Below are 17,696 nucleotides of genomic sequence, written 5' to 3'. Positions count from 1 at the left end.
AACGTTCTTCAGACTCATGCATAGAAAATTGAGGTAGATGGGAATTCTTCGAATATTAATTTGGGGACAGTCATTTCAATGTTGTTCTTCGCACCCCGAATCGTTATTATATGGAGTGTTCAGCTATTAATGACACGATCGGGAATGAATCATTTTCTCCGCTGAATTTGGTAAATGTTAATAATAATTCGTCGATATGGTATTCTTCGCTGTGGAAATCATTGCCCATATCCCTCGACCGCAGCATTGCTGTTATCGTTACCAAATCAGTACACAAGATGCGCATATTTGCATATTCTTCACTGGAAAGGGCCTTTATACAGTAGTTACTTCTGTTACGAAGCGCTCGTTGGTAGCACAATTTGTAGGATCACCGTCCTCCCCACACCAGGTGGAAAAGACCTTAGTTCGAATCCGGTGGTTGACGGGAGGAATTTGTATGGATCTTTTTCACAACGTGGCTGAGTTAGTTGGTCTCAGGTGAGGGTACCATGGTTTTCTTCCTGAAACTCGGGTTTTTTTGTCCAGCAAAACAAAAAATCGACCTTAGAACACACGTAATTTACATACAATATACATGGAGCAAGATGGGCTTAGTCGCTCATGCTTCTAAAACCCAATAACAACAACGACAATCTGTGACGAAAATGAACCATCCGACTGCACTGTTTACTAGCTCACATTCTATTTTTGTATGGGCTACATTAATGTCCATGCATTTTACTTCCATTTGCATACACAGCTCCATTAACAATGAGAATCGGATCCATGTTGGAATTTTATTTTTCACTCAAAATGAGCTCAGGAATCACTCCCTAAAATTATGACACCATGTATAAAGCTGGAGAAACCGTTTATGTAAAAATGGAAAATATTCCATTTTCACTAATCTTTCACTTTATACGGACCAATTTGGTCATTCGGAGGATGCATCATTTTGTAAAATCTGCATGATTATACGAGTGTGTATGTATATAGTAAAGGTCAAAATAAAAATGCTCGTAATATTAGCAGATCAACCAGCAGCAACGTACATTATAAAACAGCTTATAAGAGATTCATTAAGAGATTAATTTTTATTGTTACTGGTGTTATATTTACAGATGAAGAAACTCCTCGTTTAATAGCATTATTTTGGTCATATGGTAGAAGAGTGTATTGTGGTTTTAGGAGCATTAGCCACTAAGGCTATATTGCTCCGTGTATGCTGTCTTTAAATTGCGTGCGTTCTGTGGCAGATTTTCTGTTTTGCTGGACGAAAAACTCGAGTTTCCAGGAGTAAAAACCATGCTATCCTCGCTTGAGACAAACTCAGCCACGTTGTGACAAAGACCCCTAAAAATTCCTCCGTCATTGATGGGACTCGAACTCAAGTCTTTCCTATCCGGTGTGAGGGAGGACGGCGATTCTACCAACAGTGCTACCCAAGAGGGCACTTCTGACTTCCTTTTGACGGAAGATAACAGGAGACATTGAGTGGACTATAATGGGAATGGTAGGAGGAGATTTACAAAGGTCATCGATGCAGGAGTTAGAAGAAAAGTAGGATGCTGGCAAGCCAGCTTTATTTTTATCTCTGCTGGCAATAGAACAATCGGGTTTTAATACGGTGGGAGTAGAGACGGGCAAAAGTTGCGGCCAATAGTTTTGGCAACGGACCAGAATGCTGGATTACCATTTTGGACAATAAGCATGTTTTCTACTCTTCAGAATCTACTTTGGACTGATTAATAACTGCTTTACAATCGTTGCAAGTTTTGGTGTAGGCAGAAAATGAAGCTGAATATTTTGATGCAAGCTGTTTGCGATATGCAACATTCTTAGCTTTAATAATCTTAGCATATTTATTTGAAAACCAAGATTTAGATAAAGGACGAGATTTTAAGTTGGAGTGTGGAATTAAGGATTTCATCACTACAAGAATAATTTCAATCTCATAATCTGAGTAAAGTTTGACATCAGAAATTATAAAAAGCAATCCAAACAAGGAAAAGAAGAATAAAAATCAGGCAGATCATTGTGCGGTGTGGACGCCACAACTCGACCCTTGTTTAGGTTGTTTCACACTTGGGTGGTCACCTCCAGTATACCAGGTGCCGTATTACAGGACCTGCACACGGGGTGTTGTTGTTGTTGTTATTTGGTTTTTAGGAGCATTAGCAACTAAGGCCATATTGCTCCGGGGATATGTGGTGATCATTCCCTGACCTTTCCGCATCCTCCGTATTTGGTGGTGACGGGCTCGAACTCCGGTTTAATCAAGAAGTGTGTGTGCTACGCACTGCTGCTCCTGCCCACCTGGCTACGGAGGCGCCCACGGGGTGTTACACTCAGGGTTATTATTAGTCCCACCAACGTGAAGGTGAAAGCCTAGGATTTAGTTGTTACAGAACGACTGGACGTCGCCGAAATTTCGGTCCACTTGACTTGAGTGACATCCGAATATCAGTTCCATCAGTGTTTTAGACTCCTAGATAGCAAGCCCCACTTGTCATACCTGAGAGAATTTCTTTGACAGCATCAGGGACTAATTAGATTGTGAAATATACTTTCATAATCTAATATACAGTTTCAAAAATGTTCTTACTTATGCAAACTTTGTTAAAGATTTGGCCTCGCGTTTGCATCCACATTGAAATATCATTCGAAACGATTTTTTTTTTAGGTGAAATGAAATTTATGACATTAACCAGAAGTAAAGGATCGATGTTTTTATTGCAAATTTGCTCAACAGAATAACTGCTTTTGTGGCCAAGTTGCACAATTTGGCCTCTTACTATTGTTGCCTGGTAGAAGATTTGAATACATTGTGGATTTGAATAATTAATCTCTGAGTGTCATGCATTGTAACTGTTTCTTGCTAGTTGTGATCATATCTAGGGGTCTATTTTCTTAGTTTTACACAAACGATTATTGAAATAATATGAATAAGAACGCTTATCACTGAGAACAGAGACTGAACATTAAAAGGTGACCTTTATTTACGATATAAAATTAATAAATTATATTAACAATTTATTCAAAATGAAATATTCCCATTAGGAATTCTCTGATCTACTCGGAACCCAAGTGGGTCACTCACAGACCCTGTGAACCTTTGAGTAAGAGTAAATTATAGCCTTGAATATTATAGTTCTATATTAAATGCATATGTATATGCATTGTATTAAAATATTGGACTTATTATAACAGTAATAAATCTTAATTTACCAGAACATATTCTAAAATATCTTTGGATATAGCCGTCTTTTTAAATATATTTTTTTACTAAATTATACAAGAGTAATTGTTATTGATAAATTAAATAAAATGAAAATATTATTGAAAAAAAAAATTGTTTTCAATTATTCGATTTGAAATTCGTATTTTACAAGAGTATGATTTTAATTAAATTTCGCCAATACAGCAAATCACGAATTTCAAAGCTGGAAACACGTGCAGAATTAGAGAAGGGAGTAGAGAAGTGAATATTATGTCAGATATAACTGAAGTACAAGTTGTAGTGCGAATGGATCATTCTGCATTGCTCAATAACGGCAAACTTCAGCAAAATTTTCACATAACAGCATCACCCACCTCATATTGCGAAGGAAACGACTAGTTACCTCTCTCTTAAGCTTCGAATAACCATCGTGAAGAGAGGTATACTGCTATTTATCACTGAATGCTCATTTACCCAAATGTCCCTGAAATGGTCCATCTGGGTAATGGTACTTAACCAACCGAAAATACGAGCAAATAGCAATCTACTCGTAAATTGCAATCTACTTCTCCTTATAAGGATGTTCTGTTTATTCCAAAGTTAAGGGGTGAAGTAAATCGTTGTGATTTGCTTCACAATATGAAATGTGTGAAAATTTTATGGGAAAATTTCGATTTGCCTAACTATTTTAAACATTAATTTGGTTTGGTTAAAGCCAAGTACGATTAATGACTTCGTATGATTCTCACGATAAAATGAAATTAGTTAAAGTTTTGCCCCCTTTGGTAGGTCTCATTGAATATTCCAGTTCTGCATGTTTTGTCAGAACACAGAAGTTCGTAGTTAATATCAAATATGTTGAAATAGGAATAATAATCGTCGGAGATGTACGCTCATTATTACCCCGCCCGTGTCTTAGCAATCAGCTGTTCTTCTCCGCCTGAGGCACACGTGTTGCATTGAGAACCGGTAAATGTGATACTGGAGGTTCGTGGCATGCGGTCCATACGAAGTACTTGATCGATATGGGCAAGAGACATGACGTGACGGACTTCGAAAAATGGATGATGATGATGATTGTCGGGTACCGATTCAAAGGTAGCAATATTACGGAAACTGGGAATCTTGTGGTTGTTTGCGAAGTCTGTAGTTAATGTGTTTCAAGAGTAGTGTACAGAGCAGCAGTCACCAGTCAATGGCGGAGATTGCGTCTCATTGATGGTCTTATGTGAGGAGCCGATAGATGGAAAGCGGTGAAACCACTGACCATGGATTTTTATTCAATGATTTCAGTCCAACCAGATCTGGCAAGACAGAGTCGGTTCGATAAGGGGAGGGTTACTTTTGCCTTTCTGCCTGATGTTATCATGATCAGTGCCTGTAAGGGATGGCCTGACTTGGGTTTTCAGTCGATTATGATAGTAACAGGACATGGACTTCTAGAGATATTTGGGTATAAAGCCCTCTGGATTGTGTCCATGTGAAGAAAGTTAAAACTCGGATGGTCTCTGAGATCAGAGTTACCGAGCGGCAGCCATTTCAGGTATATGAGTCACTTGAAAATTATAAAAAAACTTTAACGAGTCTGTTAGGAGGGCCTTTAATAAAAGAAAGTTGAGCCCAACGTTGTTTGAATTGTAAATTGGGATATATTGTAAATAGTTGTGTGTGTGTGTGTGTGTGTACAATTTTTGGCAAGAGTCTTTGGCTCTTGTAGAGCTCTCTTCTGCTGCTGCTGGTTGGTAACTCCTGTTCAACCTTCCCGTGGTGGTGATGGACGTGTTTCCAGCTTGCTGATTCCGCATAACGAAACGATGAGCTCAACACAAACAGCATCAAACAGCATACCACACACATAATCACACAAACAACATACCACACATAAATCTGACCATTTCTACAGAGTCCTGTATCATCACAGTGAAACTAGGCGGAGTTGACTAACGTTCCAGGTGCTACCACTACAAAAACATACACATCGATTGTGGCTAGATTCCACTGGAGTGGGCCACAGAGGAATTTAGTCCATCTTTTGGGATCACTAGGTGGATTACAATCTCAAATAGAAATATTAAATGAACTGTTGTGTTCTAGCCTCTTGGCTAACTTGAAGCAGCCATCCTGGTGACTGCTGCTTCCAGTTAGCCAAGAGGCTAGAACACAACAACACACATCCACTACACAAACCCACATTATACTTATGTCTGGCCTGTTTTAGTTTTCTGTATCTTCGCAAAATATACTGGGCGGATTTGAACGCTTGTTCTAGGTACATCCTTTACATAAAACATACATATCCATTGTGACTGATCTCAAAGCATCCCCTTGTGATGCTATGAATTAAATGCAACTAGTGGAATTATCAGAAATGTACATATCAGAACATCGCCACTTCTCTATTTCTTTTTGGGTATTATCAGTACGCAGATAGCAGATCCCTGGTCCGGTCAAAGTGCTGGAATTTTAACCAGTTAGTGGTAGTATGTATTCTATTATATGTATTACATAAATTATTTGTGCGATATTTTATTTATAGAGGTGGCGGTGTTGCCATGAAAGCTGGCCAAGAACACAAATTTTAATAAATAAAAAAATACATCCATTGCGACTCAATGGTATTGTCACTGTCCTCACACAGGATGGAAAAGGTCGGGTTCGAATCCCATCAATGACGGGAGGAAGTTTTATGGGCCTTTTTCACTCCGTGGCTGGGCTAGTTGGTCTCGGGCGTAGATAGCAAGGTTCTCTACTCCTACCCCCTAAAATTCGGTTTTTTCGTCCAGCACAACAGGCAAGTCGACCGGAGAATGTGCGCAATTCACGAACATAATACACTTGGGTAATTAAATTTATATATTCCGGGTGACCCTACTGTAACATTTATATCTACTGTGAATCTGCGCAGGTAGCACAGTGGTTACAATCATCGTTCTGTCGATATCAGGTGGAAAAGGTCCGGGTTTGAATCCTATCACTGACGCAAAGAACTTTTATGGACTTTTTTCTCTTCATGGCTGAGTTAGTCGGTCTCAGGCATGGACAGCCATGCTCCCCCGGAAACTCGGGCTGTTTCGTTCAGCAAAACAGGCAAATCGACAGGAGAAGGCTTGCAATTTGTGGACGCACGCATTAAAGATTGTGGATGAGCTAGCTTTCAGGTGGCCCTGATATGACAGCCTTATCGATTGTGACTGAACAAGTACACCTATGCATGATGACTGCTTCCCGATTGGTACAAATGTGTTCCAGAAGGATAATGCTACCTGCCACGTTGCCGTGTTGTTGTTGTTGTTGTTGTTCGAGAGTGGTTGCTGAACACGAAAGTGTTTTCCAAGTACTACCTTCGTCGCAGAATTTACCGGATATGAATCTCACAGAATAACTAAAGGATTACGTGGATCGACAGATCTGGCGTTTAGATCCTCCAAATGTACCATCCCAGATCAGATCTATGGGAAGCAATCTTGGCGACGACATGGTACAATATAAATTCTGCAACGTTCAGAGGCCTTATAGAGTCAAGACTCGCCGTGTGGCTGCGGCAAGAGGAGAACATCCCATTATTGGGTAGGTGGTCATAATGGTCATAATTGGGTAGGTGGTCAGTGTGTCATACTGTTTCTCCATTCTCATAAGGTAGCCATCGAATTCCGCTTTGGACTTAGCCAGACTCACTTCCTCTTCCAAATTGGAACCAATTGGCATTCGACAACCGGCTACCCATCGGCGCGAAAATAACAAGATCCAGTGTTCTCTTGTCACTGAAATTTAATATTTGCGCACTCTGGTTCTTTTCTCATCTAGAGAGAGAGAGAGAGAGAGAGAGAGAGAGAGAGAGAGAGAGAGAGAGTTGAGCTCTCTCTCTCTGTCTTCTTTGAACTATACCTAGAAATTGTCCGAAACCCACGTGTATTCTGTCAGTCGGTTTTCCCCCCTTCTTATTGACAATAATTCGAATTTCGGGTAGGCCCCATAATATTGCTACCCGAGACCGTTACGGGTAGGGTTTGACTGCTATGAAGTGAAATTTATTTGTCGGAAAATTACGACTCGATCACGAAGTGAAAACAGCCATAAAGTCTCTCCCAAACTAGGTCGGTGATGGAAATCGAACCCAGGTCAATTACACTCGGTGTGAGAGAGCGGCAAGTGCGCTGCTGGTGAGGAGTAAGTCGTTTAGCACATGCAGCGACAGTTATAAAATCACGAGATAAATCACTCGGTAAAGTTGGAATTTATCTGCTCAACCCGGTTTGCGCATGATCAATTTTATATTGCATTTTCAAGCGCAACTTCAATTATTGGTATCAAAAGTTCGATCAAAGATGACACATAAAAAGGGAAATCCAGATCTCCCTCAAGAAGAGCCTAGAGTGAAAATACTGGCTACAAAAGAAGTTTTATAAAGTAATGCGATAAAAAACTGATTATATATTTGCCATATGATATTCGATCCTAATTTTGAGAATCATATGGAAAATATATCGATATTATTAATTTTTAATGAGATATTCATTTTATTTTATTAATTAATATTTACTACATTTTTTTGATTATAAAATAATTTAAAAACATTGGTTATTTCAAAGATATAAAGGGTGTTTAATAATATGCGAGTCGTGCACTTTAGAATGGATTCTGCAACTGAAAACAATGAAAAAAATCATAGAAACATGTGCCTAGTATAAATGAATATTTAGTAGGCATGTGTCTGCTTAACCGATTCTGTTTTATTATTTTCGATTTAAGTGAAATTGCACTCAACTGTACTTTTTGGTTGGAGCTGCAGTAGTGTGAATTTGGTATAATTCGATGAAATATAATAACAACTGTTAGATGCCTTTAATCTTTATAGATAAAAGACCTTCACCTTTTTTTCTCACTCACATATTTTACAACGAATCCAATCAGCGACTGTTTTTGTTTAACCAAGTATTACATCTTTAACATCTGTACATCTTTTTTTATTTAACGCAATATTCGTTGTGATGTGCTGCAAATCATTTGTTATCATCGTACTAGTGGAGTCCATATGATCAGGCAATTTGTTTTTATTGACGTTTTTGGTACTGCTACTAGAATAAATTTAATTTTGCTGCTGATAATGATGAGTTAGTTTATCAACGGAGATAGCTATTTATCTGCACTCCATGACTGGGGTTCTCTTACCATACGCAGTTTACTATGGCGCAAAGAGAGAGGTTGAATCATGTAGCCCCGTCCTTCAAACTTCAGAAACACATTTTATTTTTCCCTTAACGTCATGGTACTATGGACATCCACATGTGATTCAAGGAAAAGAGGAGTGTGAGAAGGAAGACAAACCTTTCATAAAGCAATCATAACATTTTGCTAACGAACCTGTAATGCATTCTTCCATCACCTACTACAGTTACTGGCAGAAAGCTGGCGTCTTCTAGACGTTTGGAAGAGAAATTAAGGCCGAGAACCGACAACGCGCGAGTGATCTGTGATAAATGATGTATATCACCAAACAGCGGTTCATAACTCAAAGTTTTAGAAGGAAAGAAAGCCATTTATTACAAAGAATATCCAATTAAGAATGCAACATCATGAAAATTTAACTCACCCGGGCTGTAATAAAATATCTTAAAGTTTTCAAATATGAGGATAATGAAGCAAGACGTGTTAGAAACGAATCTATAGACTCACTTCATGTCATATAAGCTACTCCATTATTTAATGGAATAACGACTAGGTATATCTCGTACACCGTCTCTGATAAGTGAGTAAATTACTTTAAAATATCACGGAGCCAGCTGTCTATCAACATTCAATATATTCGCAAAATATATTGAATGAATATGATTGGAATACATAATAATATATTCATTTCTTATTTCTCATTGTCTAATTTCCAACATAAGACGAGCTTCCTAGAATTTTCTTCCATTTAGCATCACTTCATAATGAAACGAGGTCGAATAAGAATTGCCTACCGAGATGGACCTACTCTGGTAGATATTCATCTTTGTTGTGGTCGGCCATTAAGTAAACCATCAAAAGGAAGTAATGGCAGGTTCTGAGAATCGCTTAAGAAGACAGAAAACGAAGCTTTGTGAGTGCATCAATTAGCCTTCATCCTTTTTTTCCCATCTATTATTCTCTTCCCTTTCATTCTGGGATCTCATTCGCCTTCCTATCATCTTCCCTTCCCGCTAATCTCTTCATTCCATTATTCTTTTATTCAGGGCTTTTTTACCCACTTCCGTCTAATTACTTCTGAGTGTTTTGCTGACACCATTGTTCACTTCCTTCAGCATGTGGTTGTTTGCTTGCATCCGCTGCACACCAACAGAGCACAAACAAAGAAAACTGCACTGTACGAAAAAGAATTACCGAAGGGTCATCGCTATCTGCGAACTTTTTTTGTCTCGGTCATTTTCGGTTCTTTTTTTTAAAGAAAATGACTAATTGGGTTATGCCATTTCCTAGTTTATACCTCGCTGTTCTCATAATAACTGCAATATATAACCTACTTTTATTTACATATTAATTTTAATTAAAAAGAAGGAGAATGTGTGCACTCAAGAGACTCACTAGACTTTAAACTCATTACCTACAAAGAGTTTTTCTTTTCCCGTTTGATCTTTCTATCAAACGGGATCGCCATTGGAAGGACACAAATTTTTACAGAAAACATCAGACAGCAGTGTACACATCCTGATCATTTGCTCTCCGATAACCAGACATTTAAAGGCATAAATTACAATCTATATAAAATGTAAAACGTATTTCTGTATATTTAAAATAACGATAATGGAGGCCGAAGTGGATTACATGAACTATAAATCGTAATAAAAATATTCTACAAAATTCCAATTGTTATTTGTCAAATAATGGATCTTTGAGCTTTAAATGTTGAGAGATAAACCATACAAAACTCAACGAATTATAACATTTTAAATGCAATCACTTCACCCCGCAATAGATTTCATTTCTTGCAATTGATAACCAATCAAATACATTTTGTGAGCTGGGTGAAATCGATCCGTGCGATAATGTAAAAAGAATCATAAATACAAAGCCTTTCAGCAACTCACATAGGCTGAAAAATCTGGTGGGGTATTTCTGTAGTAGTTTCTGCAAATTAACTGCTACCTGGCGAGAGTTGAACTGTTTTTATCTTTGAAATTCAGTTTTTTATCCAGTAAAATAAAAAAAAAAAAACGCAGAACGTTAGAATGCGGAACGTTATGCTCACGCCTCTGTGGCAGCGGTTCCGACTTTTGTACATTCGTGTCCATTCTCAAACAGCTGGAGATTTGACATGGAACAAGGCAGAAGACAGAGGGTTGTGATTAAAGGATATTGTTCAGATTGGTGTAACAACCGAAGTGGGGTCCCTCTTCAAAATTTTGCAGACGAAAGATGAGTAGAGTCGTTAATGTTCAGTGCCAAGCAGCGCTCCTTCAGGATGACTTGAACGGATTTCAAGAATGGGCAGAAAATGCAGCAAAATGCAAGGGGTTTTCTGAACAGTGTGAACTGGCGGCCAGGAAATTTCATGGTGTCCCATCAATGATTTATCGAATATTATCCTACAGATATAGGGAGGTCATAATCTGACTGTATAAGGCAATTGTGAGACCGTATTTGGAATACTCTGTCCAAGTATGGAGACTTCATCTGAAAAAAGACATCGAGCTTCTTGAAAGGGTCCAAGAACGAACAAATCGCACAGTGCTATCGGAAAAAGGGCCACCGTACGAGGAAAGACTTCGCTTATGTGGGCCACAGAGCTTGGCAACTAGGCACTTTAGAAGTGACCTAACTGAGGTTGAAGGTTATAAGGTTTATAAGATTAGCAGTGAAATGAATGAAGGCGCGGAATTTTCACTATTATAAAAAATTCCAAAACTATGAGCTATAAATTCAATTACAGGAGAAGAGGTTCAGACTAGGTTGTAGGAAGTTTTCTTTTAGTCAGCGAGTTGTTGAATTACTGTAAAAAGTTGATTTTCTCTATAGAACAAGTGTCTATTCGATTGTGATCTTGTCGATCCGAATCGAATAGAGAATTGTTAATAAAAAACTCGTAGGACAATGGGGTAAATATTTACAGAATAAACATTTCCCATTAAGCCGAGTTTCAATAGACATTTATAGCCAAAAGGTCAGCATTTGCAAGCGTGAAGTGCTGACATTTGGTCAACGTTCTATGCTTGTACTTGTTTATTTTGTTAAAAATACACATAAATTCTTCGAATCCCGTCATTGACGAGATTCAAACTGAGGTCTTTTCCACCCGAAAGGGACAGCAATTCTACCTACTGTGCAAACCGCTAGGGAAACTCGGATATGGGACAGTAAATATTGTTGCAGGAAACAGTCGAAAAATGTCTAGTCACATGGTAGTGATTGGACCATTGGGCACTTCTGAGGTTAGCTGTAGTGGCCCTTTATGAACAGGTTTCCTAGAATGCTGGTGATGAAATTATGTCAAAAACAAGTGTTGCCAAAGTCTGAAACATACGGTCAACATGGAGTCCAAGAAACTTTCGTATTATAATGATGGCCATGTCTGTTGTCCAAATAGTTTGCAGCAGTCTAAGCTTGCTGAAACAGCCAATTCTGCTTTGTGAAGACACATTTAGTGGTAGTATGGGCTGCTGACGTTCATAGTACTTTAATAGCACGCAATACTGGCAAATAAATAACGGTTCTGAAGTATCTGGCGACAGTTTCTTGACCTGTCACATCATTTAGACGCTGTTTATTCGTTCAACGAAGCACAGCTGTCTTGTGAAGATGCGTATGGGTCAGATCTAATCTTTGATCAAGAGGATTGCTAAATGTCTTTCTCGATAGTATTTGACAATCCGTATTGAGGTGCGTTGACGGGGATGCTGAATGGACAGCGGATGCTTTCTCACAGCTTTTCATTTTTTTTTGGATTTAGTTTGAGCCCATTCTGCAAATAGGAAGTATTTCTTTAGTATACAGCGTAGGAAATTAATAGGGAAAACACAGTTGATTTAACTGACACAGAGTAATATAATCGTCTAAGGAGATGAATCTAAAAGGAAGCATAACTATGAGGATACTTAAAAGAAACGACACTTGCGAAAATTTTCAAATAACCCCATAATAATATGACTTCCATATGCCTTATTAAAATAAAAACCGAACTATATTAATGCTAATATACGGAAATCATTAAGCAACCAGAATTTCTGTTATTACAGAAGAGTTGCTAGCCGAACCAATTACTTGAAGTGCTGGGCTTATTTCTTCAGAGCTTCAGCACTTCTTTGAGTAGATTGCAACAGTAAAATGTACGAAATTCTACGTCAATGGAAGAGTAAAGGTTGGAATCAGATTCATAGAGAGTTGTCGTCCAGTTCTTGTTGGAGGAACCAACGTTGCCGTTTAGCGAAAAAATTTGCATGATTTTAATTGAGAAATACTGCATCATCCACTATGCAACCTTTGCGATGGTTGATAAGCCAGTTCTATCAGTCGCCAAACGCCAGTTGTAAACTTTGAGTTACAAAGACAAATAGTGTGAGGACATTCTTGATGACCATGTATGTTTAAAAGCAATGCAACTATGGAATGTAACAGTTTTATTATAATCATATAATCAAGTGAAAATTGAAAGATACTGATAAATTCTGGCAACGTATTGTACCCCATCTAGCAGTAGAAACTGTCATGAAAAATGCACTTTTATTTACTGTCCAAAATGCGAAGACTTGTACTATAATCCAGTTACTCTAAAAATCGATTGATCCTTGCTGTGTTTAGGAAAACCCTTCAAGGATCTTTGGTGCAAAGGTCGATTATAAAACGTAACAACCATATATCTCTGCATAGATGATGTTTACAACTCAAATATTCTTAAATATTTTGTTTTCATCGTTTGAGCTGGTAATTTATGGATAGCCTAAAAGTAATTCTATATATATCTATGTTTTTTATAGCTGACAGGCTATACATAAACATAAAGTGAAGGATTATTAAGGTATTCAATTACAATTGAAAGAAAATAAAATGTATCCATAAAACGGAATTTTGGCTTCGTTTTGATATCACAATTATTTCTCCATTTTTATTTCCTAAAATGAATCAATTTTTGCATAAGATATTCCGTTAGTGAACACAAATTGTAGACACTTCATATTTCAATCTCTGTACCGTACTCAAACTGTGCCACGAGGTCGTTTTGTTCCTGAAAACGCAATCTACGTCAATAGCAAAACCACATTTTCCTACTCTGTCTTCTAAGGGCATGGTATTTTACTGCTCTTTCCCCTTGGGCAAATTAGCTACACAGTTTCCTGAATGTAACACGAAAGAAAGTTCGGTAATGGACGTATGACATAAATATTTAATGAAAATTCTTGGCAAGTCATTGGGGTAAAGCACGAAGTAATTTGCGTAAAGGAGCTCAAAGAGAAACATAATATTGACAGCACGTTAGAACTTAACGTAACATTTTCATTATTTCACACCCTTCAAAAACGATTTATTAATACAATCGCTTATTTTTCTGTGCTTTTAGCATGAATTAATATTATTCGTTATATAGCTAGGTTAAAAATCATAGAACTTATTTTATATTAAGCAGAGTTGAGGTGTCGATATTATGTTTATAAATTGCACGTACTTTCAGTTAGTTTGCATATCTGTTAGGAGAAATAAAAACTCTGCATCGACTGAGATAAACTATTTACATTCCTCAATTGGAAATGAAGCCTTTATGGAAAATCGGGACGATCTGTGATGGGGAGAAACCTCAGATGATTTTTAGGGCAACGTATCCACCTCGAAGGCGAAAGTATCTCAATTTGTATCTTTTTTTTCACGTGTACTCTTACTTCAAGTGACTACTACTTTCACGCGCATTGATGAATATCATCATGGTAGATTTATTAAGAGTCATGGTGAAGATAGGACTATTCGAAGTGACACCTGGTGTCAGAAACGAAGCAAGAAACTGGAAAAGATTATACTTACATGAGGCATTAGCTGGTCTGTGCTTCCGACTCTTGTAACTTTATTGCGATGCAAAAGCTTCTTTACAAACCTCTCTATGGTCTCGTTGAACTTCATGAATGTGACGTAACACACGTAACACGACAAGAGTACCAATGCCTCGTACCACATGATGGTGCTATCACTGAAGAAGACCATCAAAATGATGAGGATTATAGAGTAGAATGTGACATCACGGAAAAGGGGCCACCAAGTCAGTTCCAACACAGACTTGCTGAAGATAGCACACATCGAAATAACGAACAGGATATTGAACACTGCCGATCCGACAATAGTTCCTATACCAACGTCATCGTAACTAATAAACACCCCAATAATGCTTGTAAACAGTTCCGGTGCGCTCCCTCCTGCAGCCATAAACGTGGCTCCAGCTACGTCTTCCGAAATCCCAAGCTTTTCTGTTATGACGTCCAACGAGGGCACAAAAAACTCGTCACAGACAATGGCCAGTGCTACGAACATGTAGACCATTCCTATCACGTGCAGGACGACTGCACCTTGTTGCCTTTGTTCCCTCGCAAACAGGTCTGTTGGGAATTGGGCTTGGTGGGTTTTGTTATCGGAAGGCTCACTCAGGAGATGCCGGTGTGTGGACAATCCACTGCATGATGGGGTAAAGGGCACTGCACCAGGATCTAGCGTGCTACTGACTAGGGGGTTGCGAAGTGTAGAAAACAATCCTATCACGAACATTCCCGAAAGAAACACGAGGATTGGATTACGCCAACGTCGTCTAGGTATTTTTGACGGCATTTTGTTGGTTTATGATCGATGTTGGTTGCGATAGATGTAAGCGTTGGGCTTGAATACGGCTGCGAATTCCACAGCGAGCCACTACCTCCTCATCGTATTGACTTCTAATCTCCCTGCCGCCCTCCACGTATACTGCGCCACGTGTTGTGGTCTTCGGATATCTGTAGAATTTTCAACTCCACCCCTCATCCTGTAAAGAAAATAAAATCTCATTAGCCTATAAATTGTTTCTGCAGTTCACTGTTAATATTATTTTTGATTACCAGTTAAAACATCATGGTATTAATGCATAAGATTTTAAATTCTGGAAAATATAACTCAATTTTTCAGCATTTCAATTGTTTTTCTATCTATTTAGTTATTGTAGTGAATTTAGATATAATTAAATGCTAGATAATTGAACTCATGATCTCATTCTAACTCTGGAGTACCTAGGTATTTTCTATTGTCAACCTTAGATTTCTCATATTCAACGAAAACATTAATTAAACCCAGATTATTTCTACACCGAGTTTGAATAAACACCAAATACAGAAAACAAACCAACTAATATTCACGTGACTATATAGAGTCGTTGTGTATTGCACGATTGATTAAAAGAGAAGTTGTAGAGTTAAATATTGAAATGCTGCCAACTATGACATAATCAAAATACTGGAAGTCCCGGTGATAGCTGAGTCATCGAGTTTATATGTCGGGGATTTCCTTTGTGCGGAAAGAGCTTCCATTTTTCACAGTATTATTTCTACAAAATTTTGTGAAAAATTTTCCAGGATTATGCAAAATACAAGAAACTTTTATTTGTTAAATGTTTGTTTACACTGTATTGCCCGTGATTTAAAGTATTTACAATTTTACGCATGTAATTTGCTTGTATAAATTCAATTTATTTTATATTCCTATAAATTATATTTGTTTAATTCTTCTTATTTTCTGATGCGAAAAGAAACACGTATTCTATGACGCTCGAACGAAAAGAAAAAAAAAAGTATTATTTAAAATTCCTCTTAAAAAGGTCCGAGTGACCGTTTTGTGATATATACGAGTAATTTCGCTCATTATTTGGGACTTTATAAATCATCCTGCTATTAATATTTCAAGTAAACTCATAAAATATAACCAAGTAAGCTGCTCTGCTGTAAGAAGGAGGCTATAATAATTTCTCTCCGCTATTTCTACTGCACTTAATATTTTATAATCTAATCTTCATTTTCCTTTTCCAGTGGGCAAAAATGTTCCGCCCCCCTTGGGCGAAGGCAAACACACGCATTACTCTCCTTGTGTTTTCCATTTGTAAATTACTTTCCCCATCCTGTCCTTTCGAAGTTCCAAAATAATTTCCCCATTATTTAAATATACGATAATACTAAAAATTTCAGTCTTAAAGCGTTGTTTTATCAGTTGACCTTAGACTGCTTTAAGCTGTCTAAAATGCTTATGTAATTTTTTTAGAGTTAAATTTAGTAAGTTTTAGAATTAAAATTTAGCTGGTAGGCATCCTGAAAGTGATGACTACCTCTTCTTGTTGCGAAGTTTATTTATTTTATTTTCCGAATTATGTTAATTTATTATTCATTATTATTTTTCTTATTCGCATAATTGTGTTTATTAGCTTTTAAATATTCTAGATAATCCTAATTTTTGTTTTAATTAATTTTATTCGAATCTCGGGGCAAATATTTCCTTACTTTTTTCATTTTTCTCTAAGACGCTATCCAGTTCAGGCTAGTTTATCCCTTATTATCAAATAATCTTATGAAATCGTTAAATGGATAACATATTCCTGCATTTTCTTGCTCATGTATGTGAATAATGTACTGGTATATCGTCTTATCTAATGGCCTGTAAATGTAGCTACACAGCAATGTTTGGAGCAATGCAGAGAAGTCAAACTTAGCACCGGTTCACTTCTCAATCAATGTCTCTTTTATCCAAATTATTAACTACTAGCATTAAATGAAGACAAGTAAAATTATACGAAAAGAAACACACTTGTTAGACACAAATATGAAGGTAATAGGTAATAAAATCAATTAACGCAGGAAAAATACATGCTTGAGTTCATCGAATAATTTTAAAATCTGATGACATTTCTGGAAAAAAATATTCCACATGATCGTTGAATCAAAAATTACTTTGTCGGTATGACATACGAGTATTAGAAACTCAGACTCACTGAAAAATTTATCACTCAGCAAAAAGAAGACAGTTATATAAGTGGATAATAAATGATACTGGTTTTTCTACTATTTATTATAAAAGAAGTAAATATTGTTTATAAAATTCTTCCGCAACACGATGGTCACTGTTTGTAAATTTAATATCTTTCAAGAATCACTTCTGATGGCGAATGAAAGTAGTGATGAAGGGAATATGTTAAATTGCGTTTGTAATAAGTCTGCTGTAGGATTATATTAATTTAAATTTAGAGATGATTATCGATCCGTTATTGGCTCAGATCCTCTGAATTGTATTTTTATAATAGTAAAATAAAATAGAAAATGAATGTTTTAGAATCTTTAATCCCTGATGTGACAGGATAATTCACATAACCTCTGGGGATGGATATGTGGTCCTTTGTAGATTTATTACTTGTCACTCGTTTGGGGAAGTCGGAATCCCTTATTAAACTGGACTGTTTCAATCGCTAATATATTTTTCTTCTCAAGTTTAGAAGATGGCGTTTCTCCATAACTTATGGGGAATTCCTGGATTTATC

General features: G+C 37.2%; 1 protein-coding gene across 7 annotated transcripts in view; it reads right to left on the bottom strand.

Moving 5' to 3' along the window:
• LOC150080706 (sodium/potassium/calcium exchanger Nckx30C-like) overlaps window positions 1-17,696 on the bottom strand; it is a 199,647-nt gene that overhangs the window by 113,691 nt on the left and 68,260 nt on the right. For all 7 annotated transcript variants that reach the window (XM_090381027.1, XM_090381026.1, XM_090381025.1 and 4 more), the window contains exon 2: window positions 14,186-15,167. In XM_090381027.1, coding sequence (XP_090237153.1) covers window positions 14,186-14,977 — 792 coding nt within the window. In that variant the 5' untranslated portion in view covers window positions 14,978-15,167. The remainder of the gene's footprint in view (window positions 1-14,185; window positions 15,168-17,696) is intronic.

Source organism: Mastigoproctus giganteus, chromosome 9 (genome assembly GCF_048544385.1).
Source record: "Mastigoproctus giganteus isolate SK-2022 chromosome 9, ASM4854438v1, whole genome shotgun sequence".
In the NCBI taxonomy this organism is placed as follows: Eukaryota; Metazoa; Arthropoda; class Arachnida; order Uropygi; family Thelyphonidae; genus Mastigoproctus; species Mastigoproctus giganteus.
Note: the sequence above shows the minus strand (reverse complement) of the source record. Positions and strands in the feature narration are given on the sequence as shown.